Here is a 27,774-nt window from a genome sequence, read left to right as displayed (position 1 = left end):
GTTTCATATTAAAACAGTTATTTCAATTTAGTATTCATTCGTCTGATTCATTCAAAGCCTCTATGCTAAGTAAAGCTCACAGTAGTAGTGATGTCCCTCCATTCCTCTCCTCTCTGTTCTGTGTGTGCCATCAGGAGGCCGACTCCACGTCGTAATGATACCCAGCGACTCCAGAGAGCGCCAAGCTCGCTGCCCTTTCCAACCCCACAGCCCTGCATTGGACATCCAGCTCTCAGATCTTCTATCTTCCCAGCAAGGCTGCGGAGATCCTCCATCAGAAGCTTCATGCAGAGATTTTTAAAAAGTTCAAATTAAAATTTATATCAGGCAGATTTCCTTTTATGTACCATATATGGGTCAAACACTTAAAAGCATTCAGAGTTAGAGGTAAATGTGGGACTCTAAACATATAAGAGTTGTTTATTGTCAAAATTAATGACATGCAAGGTTCAAATGGAATAGCGAAACAGTTGCTAGACACTAGCAAATTACTGCTAATCTAACCTACCTTAACTCTTTCATGTTGGGCAACACATTTGTCATATGAAGTCACTTGTACTGCAGCGCAGTCTGAAATCTTGGCTCCAAATCCAGAAAGACGCTGCCGTATGTCTTCATGACAGCTCCTGTGACTTTTTTGTCTTTTTTCACACCTGTGAGAAATTTGTCTTTAAGGGTTCTTTCTTTTTTAAAATCATAAACAAGCAAAACAGAACAGCAGAAACACATCTAGAAAGCTATTCATTACCTCTGCAGGGACTGCAGCCTGAGCTGGGCCTGGGCCTCCAGTATAGCTCTTCCCACCAACAACTGACTGAGGATATTAATGTGGAGCTGCTCAATCTTTGGGCGCAACATGCAGGGCTGCTGGGGCACCAGTTCCTCAAGGTGGCAGATATGAGCCTGAAATCCATCTTCAAGAGCTTCTAGAGCCTGCTGGGTCTGTCTTTGCTCCTCAGTACAGTCCAGAAATCCTCCAGGAGCTGATAAGAAGGTGGCTTCAGCATTATGAAGGAAGCCGATTGCTCCCTGAGCAGCCCACTGATAATCTTTCAAGGATTCTCGAGCCTGGGATAAACTCTCCTGTTGAATACATGATCAAGCAAAATTTAGTGAAACAAAAAATATGAATTGTGCAGTGTAAAAACTCAAAAGCAGGCTGTATTAACTGAAAATATTTAAGCTTACCATTTGTAAATGGCACTCTTTCATTGCAGCATCTCTAAGCGAGTACAGTTCCTTGTAGTTCTTCTTTAAGTTAATTTTTTCTTTCTGTCCCAAAGCTTCAAACACCCGCATTCCAGACTCCATATTTCTCCAAATAACCCAACATCTTTGTAGTGCAATGTCTATTGCTTTTTCATCTGGATTGATTGGTTTGGCTTCCTGACGCTCCAGTCTTGTACTTTGGAAAAGCTCCATTAAGGCAGGAAGCTCAGAGGAAAGACGCAGCCCTAGCAGAAGCTTGGCCTCCAGGTTTTTGATATGATCTGTGACAGAATGCTCCCAGGAGACTAAAGTTTCCACAGTGTGATGAATCCTCTGCCTCTCTGAATTAAGCTGTGATGGATACAATTCTTGAGCTATGGCCTCCAGTTGGTCTGCTGCTTCTTGACACTGTGTCTTCACCAAAGGGAGTTCAACTAAGAGTGACTGGCATAGTCTGAACCTCTCACCCACTCTGATTGTTTTGTCTTTGGCACGCTGGATTTGCTCTTTGGCAATGTCCCTAGATTCCTCCATTTGTCCCCTAAGGTGCTGATATTTGTCTTGCTCAAAGGCATGAATACTAAGAGCTTTGCACCTGTCTTGCAGTTCCCCAATGGTGCACAGCAGGGAGCTACGCTTGGCCTCCTGGCAGTGCTGAATGTCTTGTACTTGACACTGATGTTCCATTAGCATGTGCTTCATTAGTGCAATTGTTGAAAAGGATTCCTGTGCTAAGGGGAACCGAAGCTGCTCTAAATCAGTGGAGATTTGCTTTAAACTAGCCTGGATGGTAGACAGCTCCTCATCTGAAGCGGCCCGCTCATGAATCAGCTCCTCTAATTCCCAGCTGGTTGCTTTCTCATGAGCCAGCAATACATCTAATTCTGTCCAAAGGCCTGAAAGCCTATTGACAAGGTAGCGGCTCTCTCCTGGGCTCAGCCCTCCTGCTACTTCCTTGCAACTTTCTGCCATTACCTCCACCAGATGTAGATGCCTCTCTATCTCAACTGTGGTTAACTTGTGAATCTTTAGCTCACTCTCCAGCTTTCCTGTATCAGCTTTGGAAACATTCTCAATGTGAGCACAGGGGTCTCTATTAGCATGTGTTTCCGCTAGCCAGACATCCATGCTGGCAAGCTGGCCTAATAGTTTCTCCCTCTCCTGTAGATTTTTCTTCATGGTGTCAAGAACATGATTCAAGCTCTCAGCAATGCCTCTGTACAGGTCTTCTACTGTCTTCAATACTTGGTCACATTCCTCATTATCCATGTCAGATGCTAAGGCTTTCATTTCTTTAACTTCTACCTGCATGTTGGAACGTCTGGTTAAAATATCAGTCTGACATTTCTTCATCTCAACAATCTGAATACGAGCCTCCTCGGGGAAAAGAGACAACTTTTTCCCAATTGAGATATGGTTTTCTGCCTGTTTCGCCCATATGATCAAGTCCCGTAATTGATTGTTGATCTTAGCTGAAGAAACGTAACCAGCACTACATGTGGAAGTGTCCAGCTTGCTCTTGGTGACGTTGAGCAAGGACCACAATTCCTGAAGATTATGTTTGATCTCAATCTTCTCTTTCTGACCCAGAGAGAAATGGACAAGAGCGTCTGACTGGGACTGTAGGTGCAGATAAAGCTGGTTGTACAGTTTTAGGTCTGCGGTCAAACAAATCAGTTCCAACATGCTTTTGCTATCATGGATTTTCCCAGCAGATTGTGTGAAAATGTTGGATTTCTGAAGAGCTTCAAGCTTTTCTTTAAGATGTTCGGCCTCTTTTATGAGAAGAGCGGATTGAGAGGCAGAGTTTGAGGCATGCTGCAGAGCTCTCTTGATACTTCCTTTCAAAAGCCTCCATTCTTCCTGGACATCTCCAAGCTGGGCAAGAAGAGCACCTGAGCTTTCAGCCTTGCTCAAGTGGACCGACAACTGGCTACTTAATCGGAGGAGCTCTTCCATCATGTCTTTCTTCAGTTCCATGGTTTGCAGCAGGGCATGGAGTTTTTCAGCTTGAAGAGCACTACTTCCTAAAGCATTTCTAACAAAACCAGCAACAAAAGACTATGAGTATATCAAGTACACAAACAAATACTCTCAAGAAATGATGCTGTTTACTACAATATAGGCTTCAAATTAAGAGATTACTCACAAGCTCCTTTTTTCATTCTCAGCCGCCAGAACATCCAGGAAAGCTCTAGTGATATTCATTTGTTTGTGATACTGTTTGACCTGATCTAGCTGTGCAGCTTTGACCTGCACTGTGGCAGATGCATCCAGCAGTGCAGCACTCCATTGTCCTTCAACGCTTTTCAACACGCCTGGGTCACCAACCCCAGCAGAACTTGTGTTTTTCACTGTAGCCACTTGCTCCAGCACGCAGCGGTTGTAGTCCTACAGCCGACGGAGCAGACAACAGACTTTACATTTTTCTACATTATTGCTTTTTTGATAATAGATCATGTGTTACATTAAATATCTATTTATTTTATTTCATTTAAAAAAATATTACACCAAAATGAATTTCTTATGAAACAGAAGATAGTGCAAAGTATAGTGGTCTTAACTAAGGAAAATAAGTAAATACAAGTACATGCCTGTGCCTCCTCCAGCTGTTTGGCCATAGCTGTGATATCCAGCTGTGCTGGTTGATATCGACATGCCAGAACCTTCTGGACTGTTCGTACCAATCGAATCTCTGGCTCACCAGGAGAGGACTTCAGGTACCAGTTTAAATCAATGTGTGGTGTCCTCTGTGACATGACAAACAAAATAAAAATGGTGGGAAAAATATGTATAAATAAAACAGTTTTTTAGAACTATCTACAAGCCTGAGCCCCTATAAGTGATAATAATGACAACAGTGTAAAAAGCAGGAGAAACACAAGCCAAAAAAAGGAAAAGCCAACAAACTCATCAGATTATAGTTTGCTCTTTCTGTCTACAAACCTAAAAATAGTAGCCTCATTGCAGGCTAAAATGACTGTGGGCAACAAGAGCACAAAAATGATATATCATTCCAAACTTAAGCAGTATCACATTTTGTATAAAAAGTGTTCAAATTGTGGCAGTACAAGTCACACACTGTGTACTCAGGGAAATAAGACTCTGCTAATGACCCTGCAGGAAGTCGTTGCATCTCATAGGTCGCTTCCTGTGGACATTCCTCTCAGTGGCATCATGGAAACACACAAACATCAATCAAAAATTGCCGGCCTTATCTGCTCACTGTTCCATGCATTTATAATTGACCTCTTGCCCTTAGATAGAGATAACTCAAATGTTTAGAGTTTCATTTACTTACTATGCTGTTTGCAACGACAGTTTGTAGATAATGTATCATAAGTATCAAAGGAATGAATTGAATAAGTATTTAACCTTTGGTGCACAAATTCTGAGAAGAGTTAAGTAAGAGTTAAGTAAACTCATAACAACATATTTTTGTAGATTAACAAGTTCAGCTATTGATACAGAAAAACAGTTGATACTTACATTTATAATGTTACTTCTTTCCACCAAGGTCTGGATTTCGGAAAAAATGTCCTGCATGGTGGACGTGTGTTTGCTGGACTCAGATCCAGGTGATCCACCTGTCACCTCTCCGGCTCCTGGATCAGCTGCCAACTCCTGCGCCGTCCTCTCAGGCTCCATGTCCTGCTGGATCTGAGGCTATCAACACAGGCGACAAGGGTGGCGTCACATTTGAGCTTTCTTCCCTGTGTTTGTCCACAGATAATAACAGAGCTTCCTGTTCTTTCCTCGATTCACAGCAGTGAATATTACTATGTTGACGGTGGCCCGGCGAGTCAGTACAGTTAAAACAGGAATGTGCCTAAGAAGGGAGCAGTCTGCCCTGAGGGAGAAGGATTCTACAAAGTACTGCCTACTACCCTCTTTAAAGAAACAACTGATCTGTTATAATGCGGTTAGTCAGGGCAAACACCAAAACATGACATGAACTGTCAAGCTACTAGACTGCAAACGGGGGGGTGCCTTTTGAAATATTTTGGGCATGACTATGGTGTGTCTTGGAGCAAGGTATAAATGAGCGGGAAGAGAATTTGAACACACACGGCACATTTCCGACTTGCTGTAGGGAAAAAAGTAAAAAGAATAATATCTTTTACTATTTAAGGGACTAGTGTGTAGGATTTAATGGCATCTGGTGGTGAGGTTGCAGATTGCAGCCTCTCTATGTAGATATAAAGGGCTCATTCTAAGGTAACGAAAACACAACAATTCTTATTTTCAGGTGATTATAAACTAATTAAAACATACTTATGAATATTATATTCCATTTCTGCCATGTCTGTTCTGCTAGATGCTACTAAATTCTACACACTGCACCTTTAAGTCAATTTTGACTTAAAAAAGAGGTTTTCAGAAAGTTAGGGGCATATGACCAACTTAAGTGGCAGTTGATGAGAGTAAACTTTATTTCTTTCCAGGAGCTGAGTGTACTTTCTACTACAGTATGAAAGCAGCATTCCTTATCTAGGGTTTTAAAATAAAAACCTGTCATATAAGTATTTTTCACAGCTTGGATAAACTGTACACTTTTGTTCAAACGTTTCTGAACACTATATTAGTGTATGCTTTAATATCTCTGGTTAAATCTCAAGTGTTTACTCACCTAAAATTGGAATATTAAAAAAGAAATGAGAGAAATATTGTAATTTTTAATTCATTTTATTGGAACTGTCCCCTGAATCATGATCACTCTAATCGTGCAGCTTAAGCAAAAACAGAATGTATGTTTGACTTACAGTTGATGATCAAACTGTCTTTTATAAACACAACTTGTTGACTTCCCCACTGCAGCACCCTTAAATAAATCTCTAATAAATCTTGTATTTGGTGGAACGTTTTAAGACACTTAGCAGTCATCATGGGAAACAAATGTCAGCTGTAGAGAGAAGGCACGCTGTTATTACTGAGAATAATGACAGGTTGACTGAGGAAGAAATTCCCCAAAAATGTCAAGTATTTTTTAGCACTACAGCTTACGCTGTCAAAAGGAATCTAGAAACTGGAAGAAACTCACCAGCAACAGGTCTGGTGATGAGTGGTCTCCAGATAATATAAATGTCAAAAAAAAGCTTATAATAAGCTGGCAAATGAGTGCACTTTCTCTGCAGATACTGGCAGTTACCACATTTACAGGAGGCAAAAAAATGTGAAAGAGGCAAAAAAGCCAAAGAGTAGTAGTAGTAGTGAAGTAATAATGCATGTGTGGCTGTCTATCTTTCCTCTCTTTCAGGCACTGGCAGTGAATGTGGGTAGTTCCTTAGTTTTTCTGGATGTCACAGCAGACCATATGGATCTTTATTTCTACCTCATCTTTTTTGTAATCATTCTTCTGAGTACACAGGCAACAGCTAACCCACAGAAAACTGACCACACTAAAGCTTTTTCTATGTTTCTTTCCTGAGGATTTGGTGGTGTGTTTACTATTATCATTATCTAATCACCTAGGTGTTAATATCATCAAACAAATTGCATCATATTGGAGGTTGATGACATAGAGCGGCTGATATCTGATTTAATTTAAATAATTGATTGTTGTAATCACTAAATAAACCTTTACAACAGGCACAGAGAGTCAAGCTGAGTCTCTTTTTTCAGTTTCATAACCAAGAGGTGTTATGTGTTTCCCATCCAGCGTGCCTCACTAACAAATCAAGTTTTGTATCAGAAAAGCAAAATTATGAGAAAAAGAAGGGGTGAGTAAGAAAGTCAAAGTAGAACATTAATATGAAACCTACCTGCTCCTGTGTCATCTCTTTGGCCTCCAGCGATGCAGGTAACTTTGACTCACTTTCCACATTTGGCACTGTAGACTCACATCTTTCTGGCACTTTTAAATATTTGGTCTCTGTGCGGTCAGGGTCACTTGCCTCTTCAGTCTTTTCTCCCTCTGCCATCTCTGCATATCCCGTACCTTTGCTCTGTGCGGTGTCAACAGCCGTCAGCTGTATCTGGGTTTCCGTCAAAGACTCTCCTGTTTGCACTGAACCTTTCACTGTGCACAAGACTGGGCTCATTGTTCGCTCCTCAGGGTGGCACAAATCTGTCATCTCCTCTTGTTTGACATGCGGAAATGTTGTTCCTGCCGGATCTGAACCACTGACATGAAATTCAGCAACAGAGCCACGTGATATGGAGGAATTCGACACTTCATTGTGTGTTTTGTCATGGGTTTCTAAGTTTTCTAAGCATCTAGATTTGGCACCTGTAGATTTTAACTCATTCAGTTCTGTACCTACTAAAGCAGGGGGGGTTTCCGACATTGAGTCTGTCACTTGAGATGGGCTTGATTCAAGATTATCTAAACAAGGGCTTTTGAAATCTGTTTTATCTGATTCAGGAATGACTGATGTTGAAAACAGTCCAGATTTCCTCTTGGGGAGCCTTGAACTGTTGAAATTCTGGTACTTTGCATCAACCAGCTCTGCTTCCTTATGATACCAGAGTTCATCTGGCTCCATGTCCAACACAACTGTAAACACTCTCTTTGGGGTCACACTAATGGCCTTACAGTGTTTCTCTAGTTCTTGTGCAGCATTAATTCCCCTAAATGTGTCTGATTGTGCTGCTACATGTCCAGATTGATTTTCATGAGTTGGTAATGGGATGTCCTCTAGCTTTACCCCATTACCAATATCTGGGGATTTCTGCAAAGGCTCAGTGTTGTCTTGCTGAGCCATTAAATTCTTGTTGAGCATAAGAGGCGATTCTGACACTAAACACTCTGTATCGTTTACATTTATTGTGCTGATATCTTTTGGCCTGAGATCAGTCTTAAAGAAATCTGTCTCTGTTTTTGGAGGAGTTGATGTTAACTCTTGTGACTGTTGTTGAGTTTTTGATATGGAAATATGTGGGATTTCTGCAAATTGGACTTGATAAGGAGCTAAGGCATCTTCTGTTTGCGTAAGGCTATCTGTTTGTTGCATAGAAATACATGCTTGGTCAAATTTTGTACCATTAGCATCCACATGTGATCCTCCTGATGTGTGCATGGCAGGTTCTGTTGAGGGATGATGTCTTTCTGAAATGTAGGAAGAGCCTTTGATTTGAACTTTGTTGTCATTCAGATCAGAGTTTTTCCTGTAGTCTGATGCTGAAGGAGGAGGACACATGGTCAACTTTTCATCAGGTGAAGCTGAGTGCAATGTATCACCTCCGCTTCTGACAGTCTCTTCCAATTCCCCTTCTCTTTGACTCTGACTGACCTGTGAAACCTGTGAAATTGAACAAAAGTGTTAACAACACAATCAATTCTATATCATTATTACAGCGGATTGTACAATTTGGTGACTGAAGAGAAACTCACCAGGCTTTTAGTTAAGGTTTCAAGGGCATGCGTGCTTTCACTGAGGGCATCTGAAGCATGTTTCTTTTGTTTCTTTGTGAATTTTTTACCCAAACAGTTTAGAAGAAAATCTCCTTCTGATAACACTTCATGAAGGGCTTGTTGGAGCTGTGAACCTTCATCCAGAGCTGCCTGAGAAACAGAAAGATATACAAACTCAAACCTCCAACTGATAAAAGGTTTTTGACAAGTTGACTCAGAAAGCATTCAAAGGATTCAATAGTGAGCCTGAATCATTTGTAGTTGGTAAAATGTTTAGTTTTACAGGTTAAAAAGGCACATTATTTTGGATTTTACCACGAATAAATAGTTATCCCATAAATTCAGAGACATCCGGATAATTACTGTACTAAAACAAACATACACCATCACTCAGGAGACTGGCAAAACAAGAAAAGCAAAGTCACAGTTAGGCTTTCAGAATTTTTGGCAGGAGCAGATGGTAAGGCTGATAGAAAAATAAGTTCCAACACGTTTATGATCTTTAGTAATGGGAAAGAGCAAACCTTTAACAAAATTAGCCACCTCCACCCAATTGAAGGCTATATTAAATTCACCATGTACCACATAGAAGAGAAAGTATGTCCCTTGTAGAATTATTCAAGACTAGAGGATGTAACTGCGGTATTTGGAGAACAGCTCTGCAAAAGACATAAAAACCTTGCTGTGTAGAAAAATGTCCAAGCCAGATAAGCTCAAGTTATTGGTCCTGGTATTAACACAAAGGCTCATGGAAGTACCCTGAACTTATGTTCCACAAGCAACAGTATCGAGATCAGAGAATACCTAATGTTTACTTTACTTCTTTTTGGATATTATTCAGAATAGTTTGAATCTTAATGGCAATCACAACCTGCAGAACCTCAGAGCTACCTCATTTCACTATACATGCATCAGAAAAATAATAATGTTGAGAAACACCCTTGTCCCACAGTGTTTATAGAATATGAATATGCTGACTGGTTTATAGTGGACTTTGTATAATAAAATGTCATATTAAACAATAAGGCTGGCTATATTCTACATTTTCTTATTGTCAACAAATCCCATGGAGAGAGAAATTTCAACAATTAATTGATCCTTTAAACAAATATGATTGTGCAGCTAAACCCTGATATAGTTTATTCCTCCGTTGTTGTACAAAACTATTACACATAAAATGAGTCACAGTGTTGGAGTGGGTGACATGTTCTTTCATCACCACAAACATGAGTGCTGTAGTTTATTTTGGCTCAATGCCACCTACACCGTCCTACTGCTGTGAATTCACACTAGCACGCCAAATATGTATTAATCCACTGCTGAAAATAGTCCCTAACAAATGCACTATTTACTCCTGTTTGAGGAACGTTTGCTAAAAACTACAGTGCCCAGCTGTTTCAGGAAATTACTGAGTCCTTTTAAAAAAAAATTAGGCCATATATTTGTGACCTGTTTTAAAATTTTAGTCTTGAGTAGGAACAAATGGGCTTGGGGCTGAGAGCCACATACAGGGTACGGAAGTCAGAAAGCATTGAGAGCTAAAACATTTGAACATATGAACTAAAAAATTGTTGGTTTTGGTCTTTTTACGGGATTTGTTGACAGGTTTGTTGTCTGAGATTACTGTAGCATTTTATAGCCACTACATTAATTAGCAGGAATGTAATTAATGCATTAGTAGAAAAATGGATGGACACATTGGTGTGTATACCTGGTTGGGTGATGATGGTTCAGCTTGTACTGTTTGGCTCCACTGCTTCAGCTGGCTGATGGCCTGTTTCACCTTGTTGGCAGTGTTTTCTGCACACTCATTCTTCTTTTGCAGAAAAATTGACCTGAGGCTAAAGTGAGAACACAAGAGTGAACAAACAGGCAGTTATAGACTTCAAGTTATTTCGAACACTTCAAGTGCTACATGTTGCAGTTGTGTTTTCAAGTTTTGAACCACATTTCTCACCACCTCATCTCATCACCTCTTTTACTTTATGTTGCAAACAGAGCATGACTTTGAATGGGTTTCATTGTATTCATTTATTGACTGTAGAGAATAAATATTGGAGATTCCTGCTTTATCAGCCTTTCCTGCCATAAGCTCATAAACAGCAAATGAAATGGATGCGTGTCCATATAAAAAAAAGCCTCAAGAAAAGTCTAAAAGTCTAAAATGTAAAGAAATATCAAGTTAGGTGTACAATGCTGTTATTTGTTTACTATAATTACACCATGGTCCTAACACTAATGTGCCAATGACCAATTGAGTTTCAACAATTAGTTGATTAAACTATATTGATAATCAAATATTCATTTTAGTGAAATTTTAAGCAAATATGCCACAATATGCTAGATTTTGCTACTCAAATGTGATTATTTAGTGCTTTTCTCTGTTATACATGATATTAAACTGAATATCTTTGGGTTTTAGATTGTTATTCGGGCAAAATAAGATATTAAAAGATCTAATCTTTGACTCTGGGAAATTAACAGGCGCTTTCACTGTTTTCTGAAATGTTATACATCAATTAATCAAGAAAATTGATGGCGGATTAAATGATAATGAAATTAAATTGTTAGTTGTCACCCAGCCCTGATATATAGTACCTTTAAATCAAACATATCCAAAAACCTGCTTGTGTATTGTGAGTAAACATCGTGATGGTTAATCATTCTGAGGAATTCAACTTTCCTGTTTTGAAAGCAGCAATGAGATGAAGTACCTGTCAAGGTCTTTAGCAGCTGCATCCACAGTCAAAATGACATCTGCAGGAAGCATTTCTTGTGTGATGCTTGACTCTCCAGTCCTCTGCAGGTCATCAACTCTTGCAGCCAACACTGTCAACCTGTTGTCACAGTCCTGAGAGACCAAAAAAAGCCTCAGTGATCGATGGTATCGTCAGCTGTCTACTTTAATTCATGAAGCAGTTCTTCCTTTATAAATTATACACTCTTAATCTGGGATAAAGTAACATAATAATTTATATGATCTTACAACATTACCTGTATTATACACCACTGTTGTTTAAGCTGGCTAATGTGAGGCAACTCTTCATGATTCCCAGAAAGTTTTCCTAAGTTTTCAGCCAGGTCTTTTAGTGCTATCTGTACACAGGAGGCTTCATCCTTCACTTTTTGCATACTCTGGTTCCTCTTCTCTTCAAGCAGTGCTAGATTTTCTCTGACACTACTATCTAGCGCCCTCTTGTGGTTTTGGAGGTTACTGACTTCCTGGCAGAGGCTGGCCTGGGCCTCGGCTGTGGAACTGGCTGCGACGGAGTCTTTGAGTGTTACAAGTTGCAGAAGGTCTTTTTCTACATCTGTTACTTCTTGCAGCAAAGCCTGCAGAGGTGGAGAGAGTGACAGATAAGCATGTTGTGTGTTTTAATACGCAAAAGACGGCATTAGTTGATTAATTTAAAAAAATTCCATCCCCTTCATAAAGATGCCGTGTTCAGGGGTTTAAAACAGAAGGAACGTGAAATAAAAAAAGCTATGATAAGTTCACATTCTCAGTTAATCTAATGCAGTTTACCTCCAGAGCTGCTACATCAGTGATCTGTCTGGCATAGCTTTCTTCTTTCCGGGCTTGACAGGCTGACATCCTTTCCTGCAGGGATGTCAGTTTGTGGCGGCAGTCCTGCAGCAACTGGCCAAAATGTTCCTCATTACACACACTTTCCTCGAGGCGGGAACACACACCCTGTGGACAGTTACACCAAGCCACAGTTAGAGAGCTTTTAGAGTGATTACACTAAATCACTGTATACATGAAAATTCACACGGAAATCTTTACATTCAGCTCTGCCATCAGTGTTGAGCGGCAGGTCTCCAGCTCAACCTGGGAGGAATCCTTCCAGATGGCGTCACTGGTTTTCCCAGTCTGGTCTTGCCCCTGTTCATCCAGGCTGATGAGAGTTAATTGCAGGGATTCAATTTCATCCTGCAGTTGACGGGCTAGAAGGCAGACTTGTCGACGCTCAGCGGTGCCGGGCCAGGGGAATAAAGTTGGGAGCTGAGCAGTTCGGTGCTGCAGCTCCTGCACTCTGCAGCAGGCCTCCTGTCTTCGGAGCAGGTAAGAGGAGCAGAGCTCTGACTCATTTTCCTGAAATTTCTGTTTCAGATCGTCTCCATCGCACAGTCTGGGGCTCAGACTACTTCCAGTAACTCCAACTTCTTCATGGTGTGCTTTCCCCTCTACCGTTGCATTTTCCACAGCCTGAAATATACTTTTACAGATTAGTTATTTAGCCCTTAACGCTGCAATCACACTAATCTGTGACTGCACAGACTGACAGAGTATGTTGCTGACTGTCTTTTTTGTCTCTGTGTAACCTTTTAAGAATGCAGCAGCATGGATAGTTACAAAGGAACTTTTTGTTTTCAACAACAACAAATGGACACTCCTTAGGAAAGAAACAGGTAGAAACAAATCTAGAAAAAAAAAAACAGATAACAGATCAGTGTGACCACACCCTTATATAACATTACTCACTACTGCAAGCATCCGCACTTTAGAACTACATGAAACAGAATAAAAATATTTACTAAAAATACTACAAGTAATGTTGCTTTACTGCAGAATGTTTTACATAGATACTCCATGTGGAGGAGTATTCACTCCTAGAAAACACCTCTGTTGTGTTTGAGGTCGTATTCGGATTTGTACAGAACATGATCTACCAGATATGTAGAGAAAGTGTTTCTTACTTGAGCACAGTGATGTTTCTGCTCTACAGGACTCTGTCGCAGATCTTCGACCCTGGACTGACTGGACTTTAAAAAAGCCTGAAACACTTCTGTGTCCCTCCTCAGTGAGCTGTCCTTCTCCACACATCCACCCAGTACGTTGGTTTGGAAGCTGTAGTATCGTTCCAACAGTTTGCTGCTTTCCTTTACAAGCGCAGACTGCTGAAGTGTGCTGCTTTGTAAGGATGACACAAGTTCACTGAGGGCCTCTGCTCTCACCCTGCAGGGGAGAAAAATAAGCCAGGAGTTGATGCTCAGTTACAGCTTATTGACATGTTAGCAAGGGAACTAAAACTGAGCTTTGTCTTTATCAGGGCACAGTTACCAAGAATGTGCTCATGTGGTAAATAAGTACAAATGGAAAAATCTCATAACACTGCAGCTTAATCAAAAAAAAAAAAATTTAAAAATCACCTACACATAATCAACAAAGTTTAACATTAAAAATGATGTATTTAAAGATGAGAGAGCGTCGGCAAAAGACAAATTGGAGCTGTTCTGTGTGTGATAAGGTGCTGCACTTTATTCAAAGCTTTGACTGTAACGGTGTGCACCAGACCATATTCCTCCAAACAATGTGATTACTCAGATTTACAGGAGTTGTAATCCATTCAAAAATATCATATTACTTTAAAAACAAGTGGGGTAAATGAAAAAACTACAACAACAGTCATGTAGTTAATCATGAGTCAGTCACCTCAAGGCAAATACAGACTGTACAACCTTCACTTGAGTCATCATTATTCAAAATCACAGCACCGATCGACTGCAGGTTGTTCAAGTGTGCTTAATCAAACTGTTTTTGGTTTCTCTACTTTAGATATTAATGCAAGTTTAGTGCTTTCTATGGCCTTTTGCATCTGCAGTATAAACTACAGAATATATTGCCCTGCACACTGCCTGATAATAGACCTTTGTCAGAAAACAGTTCACCTTTGTTGAAGTGCTTCCTCTTGCAGGAGACAAAGATCCTCCTCCTTTGCTGCTTTTTCCTCAGTGGCTTGCAACCATTCTTCCAAATGCTCACTCTCCCTCTGCAGCCTATAACACACACACAGTATGAATGCAGGCATGAGCATGCAGAAATACACACACACACACACACACGTACTGTATGCATAATACATCGCAGAATGTAGTGACATTATGGTGAGAAAGTGACTGATTCAGAACTTGTGTGTATTACATACAGAAAAGTCTGATGTCCCAAATCTGATGTCCTCTAAAGTAAAATTGATTAAACTGACAAATTATAATTGTTTCAACATAAAATGACAATTATTGACATTATATGTTCATTCTTGTAGAGAACAGGATCTGCAATCTAAAATGAATCCTGAAAGCTTTACTAAACACAGCTGGTCCTTCTTACACTCATCTTAACACTCATGAATTGAGTTCAGTCAGGTTATATTCTTGCTTGCTTTGTTTCTTTTTGCTGATCCCCTGATGACAGTCTTTGAAACTCAGTCAACTGATCAAACAGCTACTCCACAAAGAAACAGGAAGCATCTAATGAGATTCAAGAAATACCTGATCAGCAGCTCTCATTGCTCTTATTGTAACGTGTAAATGTTGCGTGTCACATTGAATGAAAGAAACATAAATCAACAGTTCATAGCAGATGTGTCAATCTGTTCCCATTATGTGCACTCAAATTCTCTAAGAATGATGTTTGTTACCTGTCAAGATCCCGGATATTTCTCTGAGTCTGTTCTTCCACCTCAGAGAAGATCTGGTGGGTGGCTCTGACTTTCTCCTGCAGCTGAATCCCATCTGCAGACAGACTCTGCAGGCTCTCTGGACTAGCTATGGAGGCCATAACCTGCAGATCCTCTATCAGGCTCTCCGCCTGCTCGTCCTGACTCTGGAGGTCCAAACATAGATCCTGTAGAAGAAAAGAAGTTACAGTAAGGGATTAGCATTTTAAAGTCTCTACTATTAATGTCTACTTTGTCTAATTTGGCTAATTCAAACACAACATTTAAAATACATACACAGTAATTTTACTGCCTGTGTTTGGGATTTTTATGTGATTTTAACTTTTTTCAAATAAATTTGGACAAACAGAAAATAATCCTGGTGAAATCTGGTACAGTCCGTGTGTTACTTTCCACTCATTCATCTCTAGTGGGCACTGCTGTCTACTACAGTGTTTTGATACTACCACTATAGCTAAAACACAGTGGCTTAAAGTACACTAGGCTATTAAAGTATTAAATTAAATACTCTCATGCCGTAGGTTCTCTCCATTGTACTTAATTGATGTCTTTTGAACACAGAAACTGACACTCTTCCCCACCGTTATATGACCTCATCAAGGTTTGCATAATGCATTTTGTTACTAGGAACTCATTGTATTGTATGACATTACACAGGTTTACTTGCACTATATGCCAGTTTACAAAAAACTAATAAATAAAAGCACAAACTGCTGTGGTTGATTCAATTTTATATTTGTGGTGTTGTGCACACTGCAGCAGCCTCTCAGCATGCACTGACTGAAGGCCTGGTCTTTAAGAGAAACACATTAGTTTAGCTGATGGGCTTTTCATTTTTTCCATAACACATACCAAAAAAGACTTGACTGACTGATTGTTTGTAGTGTGCAAGAGTACAATGTCTTTGTTCATTCACTCACTTTTTCTCTCATCTTTCCTCTCCAAGGTGTTCACATAAAAAGAGTCCCCAGATTGTCCAACACCAATTTAAAAGTTCCAGGAGGAACCAAGTGTTCAAATAGTGAGGGCTGTTATGTGTACTTAAAGTAGATGTTTCAATGCTTATTTTTCTGTTTGGTGTGTACAACATCTCTTAGGTAATGTTGTAATCGGAATGTAGTTTTTAAGTATTTTTGGTTTGAAAGTTTGAGGGTAAGAATAAGAATAGACTCTATATTGTGGTGGGGTCAATGCCAATGGCAGGATATAAAAGACTGACAGTTTTATCTGTGTCTGTTGCCGAGAGGATCATATGCTGCTGTGCGACTTACTGTAACTTTTTTTATCTTTCATGTTTATGAAATAAATTCTTAGTCTTAGTTTCTTGCCGCTAAAATCTAGCTTCAAACCATCGAAATTTCCTGTTCCTGCAGTTATTGAACGCTCTGAAAGTACAAAGTTACCAAGAGCTATGTGTGAGCAATTTTCATACATTCACTGTCCCAAATTGTATTTAATGTTGGATTTCACTACCAAGATATCAGGAAAAAGGGAAGTCATAACACTGCACACATGAATTCCCCTTATGTGGGTGATGTGGGTGGAGCAGCCATCATTAGTGAGTCAGGCTTCACTTCCTGTCAAAAGATTTCCCACCTGTTTTCCTACCTTACACGAAAATATGAAAATATAAAGCTAATGCACAGTCCCATGATTTAACTTGATCAACATATACTGATTTAGGTATATTTATAACTACAAATCTGTCCCATTCGAGCACTTACCTTAAGTTTTGCGAGGACTTTTGAAGCATCTGAGCCACTGAGATTGAGGAGGGAGTCTTGAATCCTCTGTAGGGAGCTGCAGCATTCGGCCATCCTGGCGGTGATTTGTACCTTAGTAGCCACCATCTGCCTGTAAAAATCCTCAGCTTCAGAAACAAGCTCCTTCAGCTGCTCCATCTTCTTTTTCATCTGGGTCTCCACCACCTAGACAAAATAAAATCAAGCAAGAGACCTCCACTGACAAAATATTGTGGCTCGCATGTCAAAATATGTCAAAATCTCAAGAAATTGCGGTTTAAAGTGTGAAATAGTGGCATCGTCTTCACTTTAGATTGTGAACTGACCAACAAAGTGCCAACTAAGAGTCTCAGAATTCACAAAGTCAGCTATAATGTACTGTAGAAAGACACCAAAACCTGCAAAAATAAAAGGATCACCGTTTCCGGCAAGACAAAAGGTCTACTGTCATAGTAAACAGGAAAATACAACTGTAAAGCTGAAACCAAAACTATATTTTTCATATCTACTGTATCTGTCCTTCCAGCAGTTCTATTTCCACCTGAAACACCCACATCATTCACAGAAAGCTAAACCAGAGCCTCATGTTGTACCTGCAGCTCCAGAGGGGGTTCTGTACTTTGAAGCAGCACTTGAATCTCAGTGGCTCGTCGGTGGAAACACTCCATACTCTCCTCCCGGGTCATGATCTCATTCTGGAGACAGTGAAAGGGAGGCGATTATTGTTCAAAGCAACTGTAGAAATCTGGAGAGTATTTAAGTCTGATGGTCGAGAGACATTTTCAAATCGATAAACAGGAAGACAGTTTTACCTTCAAGGCTCTGATGTCCTCGTCTGTCTGAAATGACGGAGACTGAGCAAACACTGCTAGTTTATTGGCAGTCCAGCTCTCCACCTCCGCCCCCAGCTGGAGGACCCCGTCCCACAGAGTCAGGCCAAGATGTAGGTTTTCAAGGTGAGAATCTGTTCTTTCTGATATCTGCAAGAATTGTACTTACAATGAAGGCTGGCACTCATCTTACAGCACTCAGCTTAGAACTGTAATATTTTGTAATGACCTCCTGAATGATAATTCATTTCACTATTTACATAAAACAAAAGGAAAAGTACTATTTGTGCAGTAAAATGTGCTCTCTACAAGCAAACCGGAAAAGAAATGAAAAAATATTACTCTGAAAATTTAAATGAGAGGTTTGACAAAATATTTCTCCCATGATACATACTTTTGAAGTGGCAAAACAAGTATAGCAGTAGGTTAGCAATATATTACAAAGAAATAACAAAAGATATAGCTTACTGGGAAATGATATACATCCACAAACAAGAATTTTAGCATAATAAAGCCTACAAGTTCTTAGAAAAGTGAGACAAAAAGAATAGATAAAAATACTGAATTAGATCATTGTAAAAAATAAAATAATAAAATAATAAAAAATAAAATTAAAAAACCCTTACAAAATTCTTCTTTTGGTTCATTACAATATGATATGCACAGGAAATAATAAAAGCAGATTCATTAAGTTTTGGAAATAAAGGAAAATGGTGAGTTAAGAGTTCAAAGTGACTAAACTCACATCTAGCCAGCGGTCCATTAGAGCATCGGCTTCACTCTCAAATGGGATGATGGTGCATTCTGGGATCTGACGTAGATGAGTGTGAAGCTGCCGGCAGATACAGCGTACCTCCTCTATGCCATCTCCGAGGCCATTCAGCTCGGCTTTGGTTTCCTGGACCTGGAATATCATACATTCACACAAAGATGAACAACTAATATAAAAACACATTCAGTGAAGCTGTGAAAGTGACATCATGAAGGTACACACAAATGATTTTGGTGTCTGTTTTCTATACTTTACTGACAAGTCGTTCAACTTCCACAACAGCTGTATTCCTTAATCATCTTAATCATACAGTGTCTTATACCTGAGTGTGTCGTCTCTGCAGGTTGTCTTTCCCCATGTAAGAGGCTTGTTCACTGATAGTGTTTTCTGCCCTCTGCAGTGTCCCACTCAGCTCACCACGAATGCTCTGAAACCTCTTCAGCAGCTCTGTTAGGACACAACACTGATCCAGCCTGTATTTCATCCAAAACACAACACACACACGCAGGCACCAAACTCAGCAAGGTACTACATATGACTAGAGTGACATTGTAGTAAATCATGAAGGATCAGAAACTCTTTTTACCGTTCAGTTACAGCTTTTGTCGTCTCCTTCCAGAGATCTTCCAGCTCTCTGGTTTGGCTGTCGTCAGATGGTGAAGATGCACCACACATGTACTGCAGCTCAGAGAGGTGGCTAGCAAGTTGGCTTTCCAGCCTTGTCAAGGCACGTGTCCTGCAGAGGATAATACAATCATTAGAGTCATCTGTGGACAAGGGAGAGGTGTGAATGGAGGCTACTATTATGACAAACCATTTGTCAAGTGTAATTACTGTCTGTTTTAGCGTACTTGGAATACCAATTGGGCAATACTTACATTGTAAAATAACGTATAATATAATTGGAATATTTCCATCTGATGTTGTTGGGGTGATTGGGTTTTAATATTTCACATTTAAGATATTTACTGTATAAAATTAATTCTTTCTTAAGTTTAAAGCTGTAATGGAAGAATTTAAGAGAAAAATCACCATTCACAAACACTACAAATGATTTGTTTTTGGAGCCGGATCAGTGTGATACCTCTGCTGCAGAGCAGGCAGGGTGGGCTCCTGTAGCCCCAGCTGTTCAGCTGCTCCTTGTATCTCGTTCAGGGCTCCTAACAAGACAATACTCCTCTGGACCAAACTCTCCTTCTCCTCTTTCTCTGTCTTCACCTGGCTTCTTCTTCTCCTCCTCTGGTCCTTGGTTTTTACGACTTCACCCTCAAACATCCATGTTTGAGCCTTGAGCTCTTCTTCCCCTTGTGTCTTTGTGTCATTCTCTCCTTCCAGCCTACTCCTTTTTGCCTCCAATCCTGACTCCTCTTCCATCACACCTGGAGTGGGATGCTCCTGCTTTTCTGCTCGGCCCTGCAGTGGTGAATCATCCCTAATATCTGTCTGACACATTTCTGCTGAATTCTTTTCCTCCTCCTCATGCATCTTCTCCTTTCCTTGAAGAAATAGTTTGTTGTCTTTATCTTCTTTGCTCTCCCTCTCCCTGGTTCTCATCAGCTCTTTTTCTACAACTTTCTGGGAAAATGATGTCACCACATCTCGGCACGTCACAGTTGCACCATCCATGGTCAGAGTCATTCCCACGGCCTTTAAAATGCTGTCAACACTATCAGATTGTTCCACAGCAGTCTGCAACCTCTGCTGCATTACTGCCTGCCAAGAAACTCTCTCCTGTTCCCAGTCTGCCTCATTTCGCTGCCTGCTGGGGTCCTGGTTAGCCCGCAGGGTTGGGATCTCAGCCTCGACTTCACTTGTTGTGGCCAGGAAGTGATCCAGGGACCAGACAGCTGAATGAACCTTCTTTAGCCGCTGTCTGAGCTGCTCGAGATGATGGACACTGCTGTGGAAAGCCTGGCAGAGGGATGAAGAGGATGTGGTTTCCAGCCCTGGTCTGTCCTCTTCAGCACTTTGTTTTGATAGCTTTCTCATTTCAGACTGCAGTTTGTCATCCATTTCCTGTGTAGTTCAACAGAGATTAATGTTTACATATTTTACTCAGAAATAAAGTATTATTTGTTTGAACAAACTGGAGATGTACCCTTAAGTCCGATACGAGTCGAGGATCAGCCAAGGTCATGGAGGAGATGTCCACAGGGTCTCTGATGATCCGGTCCAGTCTCTCTGTGATCAGTGTCATCTGATTATCTGCTGACTCCATGAGGTCTGCAAAATTCTCTAGAGATCCCATCCTGAGACAAACATCAAAGTAAAAGCAACTGATTTTACTTGTCAGAATAAGTTGTTATTATGTATAGTACTACAATGTAGCATCTGCTAAGGAAGATTATGTCATCTGATTGAAACAATGAAACAATGAGATGAGATTGTTTTGTCAACTGCTGTTTCCAAAGACAAGAATGAACTTTGAAATTCAATTTATTTTACATTGTCAGTCCTTGTCAAAAATAATACTGTACATAATAATGTAATATAATACATTAATATATATTTCATAAGGTTTTTGATCAAAACCAGTAATCCTATGATTACATTGCTCTGCACTGAGGTAATAATAATAATAAACTATAAACATTTTTTAAAATGTTATTAAAAAAGCAGATTACAAAGTGCTTTACAATGCCAAAATACATAACTATACACATGCAGAGAAATTTACCCGACTTGAATATTTATATATACATACATATATATATGTATGTGATAATCAACAAGTAGATGTGCGTTAAATGGTTTTAAGGCACGACGTGGCAGTGAAAAACCACCTGACACGGAGCCGGGCCGGTTCCTGAGACTAAAAGGCTACATGGGAACAGAGTCTGCTCCAAAATCTGTGAAAAATCAAGTTAATCTCACCAGTGTCTTTTTTATTGTCATTTCATTATACTGAAAACAAGGTACAGACTGATGTGTCTTTGGGGTAATTATATTGTTTAAATGAAACAAAACCGTTCAGACAGGCAGTAACAAACAGTAAATTCACACTAAATTCTTACTAATTGTAAAAAAAAAAAGTATAAAACTGTCACTTTTAAAGGATGCTGTTGATTCATGTGACAATGACATCCAATAGATTTCAATTTTGGATCATGTTCTACTGTGCTAGTCTGTCTGGTTTTAGTTAAAAGTTTATTTCACATGCGGTCAGATTGTAAAACAGCAGAAATGTGAATTAAATCCTAAATGAGATATTAAACTATACCTTTCTAGTACTTCCTGTTCAGAGGAGAGCTCCTCCTGTAGTGGGACGGCTGTCTCTGGGATGACGGTCCACTCTGCCTCCTGCTTGGTCTCCACAGTGTCGCCCCTGACAACCATCTGAGAGATGGAAGAGTCGCATGGTAACAGAGCAGTGAAGAAAAGATGGAGCGGAGTGAGCCTATCCAATTATGGAGGATTAGTGCACTACAGCTGGTGCTGTGGCTTGTTAGAGTCAGCTGATGAAACGGCTGTGTTTATTTCTGACTGGGAAGACTTCAGGGAAGACCACTTTAAATGCAACGTATAAACTAATTAACATATGCAACATACACACTCCACTATAACTTTTATATATGACAAGTCACATCATATTTACATGTGTATGGTGACACAATGCAAACTCTGATATAAAAATGAATTGCTGCACAGGCAACATTTTAATGTAAATAACAGATATAAAACTTTCTACTGAGGTTCTGGCTCACAGGTGAACATTAAACAAGGAAGGAAAAGCCACATGCTCCAAACTCCATTTCTCTCTTTTTTCCACAGGATGTACCAAAATATCAATCTATATCAATCAATCAATCAATCAATCAATATCAGTCAGTTTTACTGTCCTTTCTTTGATGTAAGTAATACATGTCATGTCATGTCATGTCAAGTGTCTTGTTATTAATAAGACATTATGAATAAATAAGTTATTAATTTGGTTGCAACAGAGAATAATGTATCATTCTCAATAAATAAGATGCCACATATCTGCCTCGCAAGCCCAAATTAGGATCTACAGTTGATTTCACATTGAAAATTAAAACAATCTTAACAAAACCTTTATGAAATCTTCACTTACAGGAAGTGACAATTTACTCTGAAATATGAAATCTAAATTTCCTTTAAATTACAGTGACAGTACTCCATATTACCTGATTTCCAGGTTAAGAAAAACATTTTTCAAACTTAAAAAAGTGCAAACAATTGTGTCTAGCTGTCCACTAAGTCTAAAAATACCTAAGAAAAAGTAAGAAAAGCAAAAAAAAAAAAAAAGAGGACCATCTAAAGAAAGGCATTGATGTGATTTCTTCATACCTGTACATGAGTTTGGACTTGCTGACTGCTCTCTGTGATGTTCAGTAGACGAGCTTTCAGCGGCTGCTCTTTGTCTTGAAGTGAAGGCTCTTGCCCAGATCTTGCACGGTCTTTAATTCGTGTCAGGTGTTGCTCATTCTCTGTCGGAACGTCCCGAGCTCGCAGTTTGATGATATCACCGTGAAGCTGCCCTGACACAGCATAACCCACAGCTGAGAGGTCTTGCTGTGAGCCGCCCACGCTTGGTTTCTGTTGGAAGTTGTTGCTCAGCTGTGGGCCGACCGGCATACCAGTCGCTCTCAGCGGGGTGTTTTCCCAGAGCTGCCGTCTCCTGCTGAGTTAAGAAATGTTCATTGGTGGGGGAGGTCGAGGGCCAGTCAGTTAAAAACCACTCAGTTCAACAAACATCTCATTAGAATTAACAGACTTGAAGGATTACAGAGTGACAATTGTTATTAAATAAGCTCCTTCAATTTGTTTTGGGGTATTTTTCTCAAATTCACAAACTCTTAATAAATGTCATTACCTATAAGTGTCCTGGCTACTACTAAAATTCACTCATAAACACAAATGACTGTTCAAGAATAATAAGCATAAATGTTACTTCAGAGCAGAGGAGACATGTGTGGAAATACATCTAATAATCTTTTTATTTCCTTAATTGATGTTATGTCAAATACATTACACCTCATGATGTTTGTACTACATCTCACCTGTCATCCAGGAGCCCTGTGTCATTGGGTTTTGTTTCCAGCGCTTCATCTGACTCCTTCAGTTGGTCTGTTGCGAGGCAGGAGGATTCTCTCGGTGCCAGTGTTTCACACAGCTTCTGGAGTGATTCAGCACGTTCCTCAATGGTTTGAGCTCCTTCAGTGATGGCCTGGAAGGAATGTGAACTTCTGAGAAAATGAACTCAAATATCTTTCTCTCTGAATTTCTGAACTTCTTCCAGAAACAGACCACAGGCCAAACAGGCCACAAAGCACAATCAGATGTTAATGTTACAGAAGTACACAAGTACCTGTTGCTGCTGCAAAGACTCATGGTCAGTCTGGTCAGCGGTTTCATGCTGAACGTAGTTAGTATGCATTTCACATGCGACAACAGAAAATGGCGGCTTTTCTCCTATTTTAGACCATAATATAGGAAGAAAGGCGGCCATTTCTCTGTGGACATCCTGGGTGTGACAAAAACAGGCAGAAACTTACTTTGGGAACATTTTTAAGTTTGTCAAAAAAATGTTAGTTACTATGCCATATTGTCCTGGTTTAAAGCTCTTTTAAATACTGTTAAATTCGTTTGCTTTTCTGTAAGTGAGTATGTGTTATAGTGTTACAAATGGGACAACACAAAAAGTAAAAATTATTTTAGAAGAAGTTAGAGATTGTAAGAAACTGTTGAGAGACACAATAGCACTGGATAACAATTGATGAGAAAACAATAGAAACATGTAAGCTTGTGTGTTTCTGAATTCTTTAATATATGGTTAAAGCCTTTAGATTGTTTTTAAAACTCAATAAAGCCTTTCTATATGACAGAAGTGACTCAACCCCTGCTAGAGAGTGCATCAGTCTTTTATAGACTCAATGTCAAGTCCCTGTCATACCTCCCACTGCTTTCGTACTGAGTCAGAGAGGAGTATCAAGTCCTGGAGCTGTGGCCCCGAGCAGAAGGCCCCATAACCCTCCACTGCAACCAGGAACTCCTCAAGGAAGGCAGGCTGCAGAATCTTTAAAGCCCTCTGCACAAAAAGACATAGAGCTGGACAAACATGCACAAACAAACTGGAAGCTATGCAAAGCAAAACACCACAGACCATTAAAAAACGGGTCTTAATTCTGATTTTTTTTTCTCCACAGTCTGGATGTTGCAGCATGAAAAGCAAATCTTAAACCAGACCAAGCTCTGTTTTAAGCCTTTAATAAGCAACAAGTATATAAATGACTGACTTATCAGCAAGTGCAAAAGACAAATGTGGAAAAAAATTCTGAAGGTGAAGACTTTAGAATTTCAAATATTTAAAACATTAAATTAAAGATACAATGTGTAAATGTTATGAGATTTGTTTCAAGACAAAAATATGTACTTTTTTCTGCACTTCAAACAAATTCCCTGTACAACTAAATACTATGTAGTAATGTCTGTATTATTCTATATCTCTTTATGTTAAAACTGTACCTGTTTCTTCTTGGCTTGCGCCTCTGAAATCTCTTTGCCGCCAAATAATTTGATTGCTTGCTGGATGCGTCCCTGCAAACGAAACCTGGCCTTCTCCAGCCTGCTCTTCGCCATTGACTGGGCCTTTGAATGAACTTCACTGCGGACCATAACTGGTGGCTGTAAAGACGTTTTACTACTCTGTGAAGTGTTTGGTTGCTCTCTTGTTCTGGATTTAGGCTGGAATTTGTGAGTTTGTGAGGGGGACGAGCCCGTCTTTTCCTCTGTGACTGTACTTGGTGTGGGTTTAGACAGAAGTGGACTTTTCGGAGACTTTGGTCCAACAGGAGTTTGGGTCAGAGGTTGTTCATTTTGACTTGAACTTGAAGCTTGGGCGGGGAATTTGAAGAATGATTGTGACCGGATCATGGCCTCTGATTCAACTTTGTTTACAGACTGAGGCAGCATTTGGATTTTGACATGGGGTACGACAATGACTGATTGTTTTGTGCTCTGGGAATGGGTGTAATTTTTAGGTTGACCATGGAGTCCTCTTGTTCTCTGTTGAGGTGTCGGCGATGAAATCTGAAAAGAATGTTGTTTTGGGTCCTGGGTTTGCAGCTTAACGTTCCCAACCTGGTCTACATGTTTAGTTCTGGCCACAACAAGTAACCCTGCCTGTGCTTGTTTTTGCATCTGATGGGCTGTTTCCAAAGGTGGCTGCTTCTCAGGAGCTTCACCAACATGTGGCCTAAACCCAAGGGAGCTAAACATTCCAAGAATCTCCTAAGAAAACAAAAATAAACAAAGCACATGGTCTGATAAGTTGGTCAAGTTGTTGAAGAACTGAAAAAGTTATCATACATTAATTCAACTCACCTGGCAGTTGGAGACTGTCTCTGAGATCCTGTCCTGCATGCCAGAGGTACTGAGGTGCTGCAGAGGAGACGTTTTCTGGACTCGGCCCACAAGGTCCTGCAGCATCTGTCCTTCAGTCACAACTTGGTTCTCCAGCTGCAGGCCTCGAGAGATCAAACCCTAACAAAAGAAGGACCCAAACCAAACATTAGCATACTTTTAAAAACTTTACAGGACACAGTCATGGTTTGTTTTTGCCATAAAGTCATCACATTTGAGTGAGCCAACATAGTTTTGGTTACATTGGTTATATTTTATCATACACCCAAGCCATCTGCTATCCATGAGGGATTCCATGTCCCATGAGCCCAACTTTTACATATCAACTGAAAATTCATGAAAAAAGATGTCACTCTACTACAGAGCTCACACAATTTGATTACAGGTATTCACTAGGAAACACCACTAGGAGCACCTAGGACCAAGTCTGGGGGCAAAACAGAGTTAAAAAAACACAAGAATCATAAAGATTATTACTATAAATCAGACTCTTTTGTATTGACTTATCCATAACAAGAAAAGAAATGCTGAATTAGAAGGTGCACACAGTTTCAGTTTACTGACTTTAGCTGCAGATTCCAGTGCAGAGTGTCCTCTGTGCTCTTTCTCCTTTAGGAGCTGGTAACAGTCCAGAGCCTCTGAGCTCCAATGGTCCAGCTCTGCCAAACAGCCCTCCAGCCTGGATGCAGCCCGCTGCAGCTCCTCACAGGTCCTCTCTGCTTTTACCAGCATCTACCATACATATACAAGCAGTTAGCACTGAACCTTTGTCTCAGCTTGTCACTTTGTATAACACATAAAACCGGCACCACAGAGACAGGATAATGTGACAATCTTGAACTGCATCACAGTAAGTTAGTGAGTTTTTACAGAATACCTCTGGGAGAGTTTTGAGGCTGTCTTTGTCTGGAAATGGACTGACGGATGACACATCCACCTCCACTAACTTTTTACAGAGTAGCTGACAGAAAGAAAAATGAAGAAACACCAAAGAGAGAGTAGTTCAGGCACAGAAAGACAAACAAGAAAATCTTATCTTTATTTTGCTGCTGATTTCACACCCATGCATTCATTTGTAACTTTGCCAACCTGTAGTTTCTGTCTGTTAGCCTTCAGTGGGACTGATGCCACCTCTAGCGGTTGTCTCAGTAGCCAGCTGGCCTCATGAGACAGTGAATGCACCATTTGAAGACAGAGGGGACCAACAACAGGCTCCGATGACACTTCCTAGGAAAGACATGCTTCTTGAGTCGTAACCCTCATTGATATCTGTATGTTTTGTTATCCATATGCCTGTTTTATGTCACATTTAAAATGAAATTTAAAAAATACACTGGAAGAAAAGCTTATAACCTTCACCGGATGAAACTACAACGAAAAAGGGTAGAATAAACCCATCTAAAAAAATATTTAGATTCATTCTGTGAAAATTATGAACAGTTAAAATCCTTTGTATCAATTTCATCTAAACTGTCCCTTTATGTAAAATCTCACCACAAGGTAAAGCACAGTGAGAACATGCATACTTACAAACATGGTCTTCTTCATGAATTCAGCCCACTGCTTGTTGAGCTTGCTGAGTTGCTCGGCCAGAACAAGGCTGGTTGAAGATTCTGTCACTTCAATGAGCAAGTTCCCCACCTCGTTCACCCGAGCCTGACATGACGACCACTCATTCATATCCTACCGCAACCGAACAGACAGAGGCATCTTTACTTTCTGCCTCCTCTTCGACCTGCACAACACAACTCAATTGCAAACACTGGATAGAGTGAGTCATAAAGGTTACCTGCGTCCCCTCAGCAGCAGATTGTGTTTTCTGTGCCAGCCATGTGTGCAGAGAGGTAAGGCACTTATCATACGTCTCCCACGCAGACACCACTCTCTCCATCATTGTTCTCACAGTCGTCACAGCCTGTGTGACCAGCGCAGCTTCACTTTCTGCTTCCTTCACCTGTCGAGTAACTAGCTGGGAATCTTGACGCGGGGAGAGGAGAGAGTAAGGAGTTTAAGTCTGGTTTCG

The 27,774-nt window shown here is 40.2% G+C and overlaps 1 protein-coding gene across 8 annotated transcripts in view; it reads right to left on the bottom strand.

Annotated features, from left to right (window-relative positions):
- The window catches only part of LOC122999752 (nesprin-2-like), a 90,802-nt gene that overhangs the window by 50,891 nt on the left and 12,137 nt on the right, over nucleotides 1–27,774 (bottom strand). For 7 of the 8 annotated variants that reach the window (XM_044376960.1, XM_044376958.1, XM_044376957.1 and 4 more), the window contains 36 exons: nucleotides 27,541–27,728; nucleotides 27,282–27,434; nucleotides 26,841–26,978; nucleotides 26,629–26,712; nucleotides 26,316–26,483; nucleotides 25,713–25,871; nucleotides 24,855–25,619; nucleotides 24,283–24,417; nucleotides 23,390–23,556; nucleotides 22,677–23,010; nucleotides 21,589–21,704; nucleotides 20,467–20,617; nucleotides 19,453–20,384; nucleotides 18,955–19,104; nucleotides 18,691–18,841; nucleotides 18,342–18,500; nucleotides 17,579–17,746; nucleotides 17,360–17,461; nucleotides 16,749–16,952; nucleotides 14,986–15,191; nucleotides 14,237–14,344; nucleotides 13,265–13,523; nucleotides 12,351–12,773; nucleotides 12,090–12,257; nucleotides 11,558–11,896; nucleotides 11,278–11,414; nucleotides 10,275–10,404; nucleotides 8,543–8,713; nucleotides 6,972–8,450; nucleotides 4,699–4,875; nucleotides 3,804–3,959; nucleotides 3,359–3,600; nucleotides 1,189–3,247; nucleotides 749–1,083; nucleotides 509–653; nucleotides 81–281 (listed from right to left, as the gene is read on the bottom strand). In XM_044376960.1, coding sequence (XP_044232895.1) covers nucleotides 81–281; nucleotides 509–653; nucleotides 749–1,083; nucleotides 1,189–3,247; nucleotides 3,359–3,600; nucleotides 3,804–3,959; nucleotides 4,699–4,875; nucleotides 6,972–8,450; nucleotides 8,543–8,713; nucleotides 10,275–10,404; nucleotides 11,278–11,414; nucleotides 11,558–11,896; nucleotides 12,090–12,257; nucleotides 12,351–12,773; nucleotides 13,265–13,523; nucleotides 14,237–14,344; nucleotides 14,986–15,191; nucleotides 16,749–16,952; nucleotides 17,360–17,461; nucleotides 17,579–17,746; nucleotides 18,342–18,500; nucleotides 18,691–18,841; nucleotides 18,955–19,104; nucleotides 19,453–20,384; nucleotides 20,467–20,617; nucleotides 21,589–21,704; nucleotides 22,677–23,010; nucleotides 23,390–23,556; nucleotides 24,283–24,417; nucleotides 24,855–25,619; nucleotides 25,713–25,871; nucleotides 26,316–26,483; nucleotides 26,629–26,712; nucleotides 26,841–26,978; nucleotides 27,282–27,434; nucleotides 27,541–27,728 — 11,159 coding nt within the window. The remainder of the gene's footprint in view (nucleotides 1–80; nucleotides 282–508; nucleotides 654–748; nucleotides 1,084–1,188; nucleotides 3,248–3,358; nucleotides 3,601–3,803; nucleotides 3,960–4,698; nucleotides 4,876–6,971; nucleotides 8,451–8,542; nucleotides 8,714–10,274; nucleotides 10,405–11,277; nucleotides 11,415–11,557; nucleotides 11,897–12,089; nucleotides 12,258–12,350; nucleotides 12,774–13,264; nucleotides 13,524–14,236; nucleotides 14,345–14,985; nucleotides 15,192–16,748; nucleotides 16,953–17,359; nucleotides 17,462–17,578; nucleotides 17,747–18,341; nucleotides 18,501–18,690; nucleotides 18,842–18,954; nucleotides 19,105–19,452; nucleotides 20,385–20,466; nucleotides 20,618–21,588; nucleotides 21,705–22,676; nucleotides 23,011–23,389; nucleotides 23,557–24,282; nucleotides 24,418–24,854; nucleotides 25,620–25,712; nucleotides 25,872–26,315; nucleotides 26,484–26,628; nucleotides 26,713–26,840; nucleotides 26,979–27,281; nucleotides 27,435–27,540; nucleotides 27,729–27,774) is intronic. The other variant, XM_044376962.1, reaches the window with a different exon arrangement.

The sequence above is a fragment of the Thunnus albacares genome, chromosome 16, assembly GCF_914725855.1.
Source record: "Thunnus albacares chromosome 16, fThuAlb1.1, whole genome shotgun sequence".
In the NCBI taxonomy this organism is placed as follows: domain Eukaryota; kingdom Metazoa; phylum Chordata; class Actinopteri; order Scombriformes; family Scombridae; genus Thunnus; species Thunnus albacares.
Note: the sequence above shows the minus strand (reverse complement) of the source record. Positions and strands in the feature narration are given on the sequence as shown.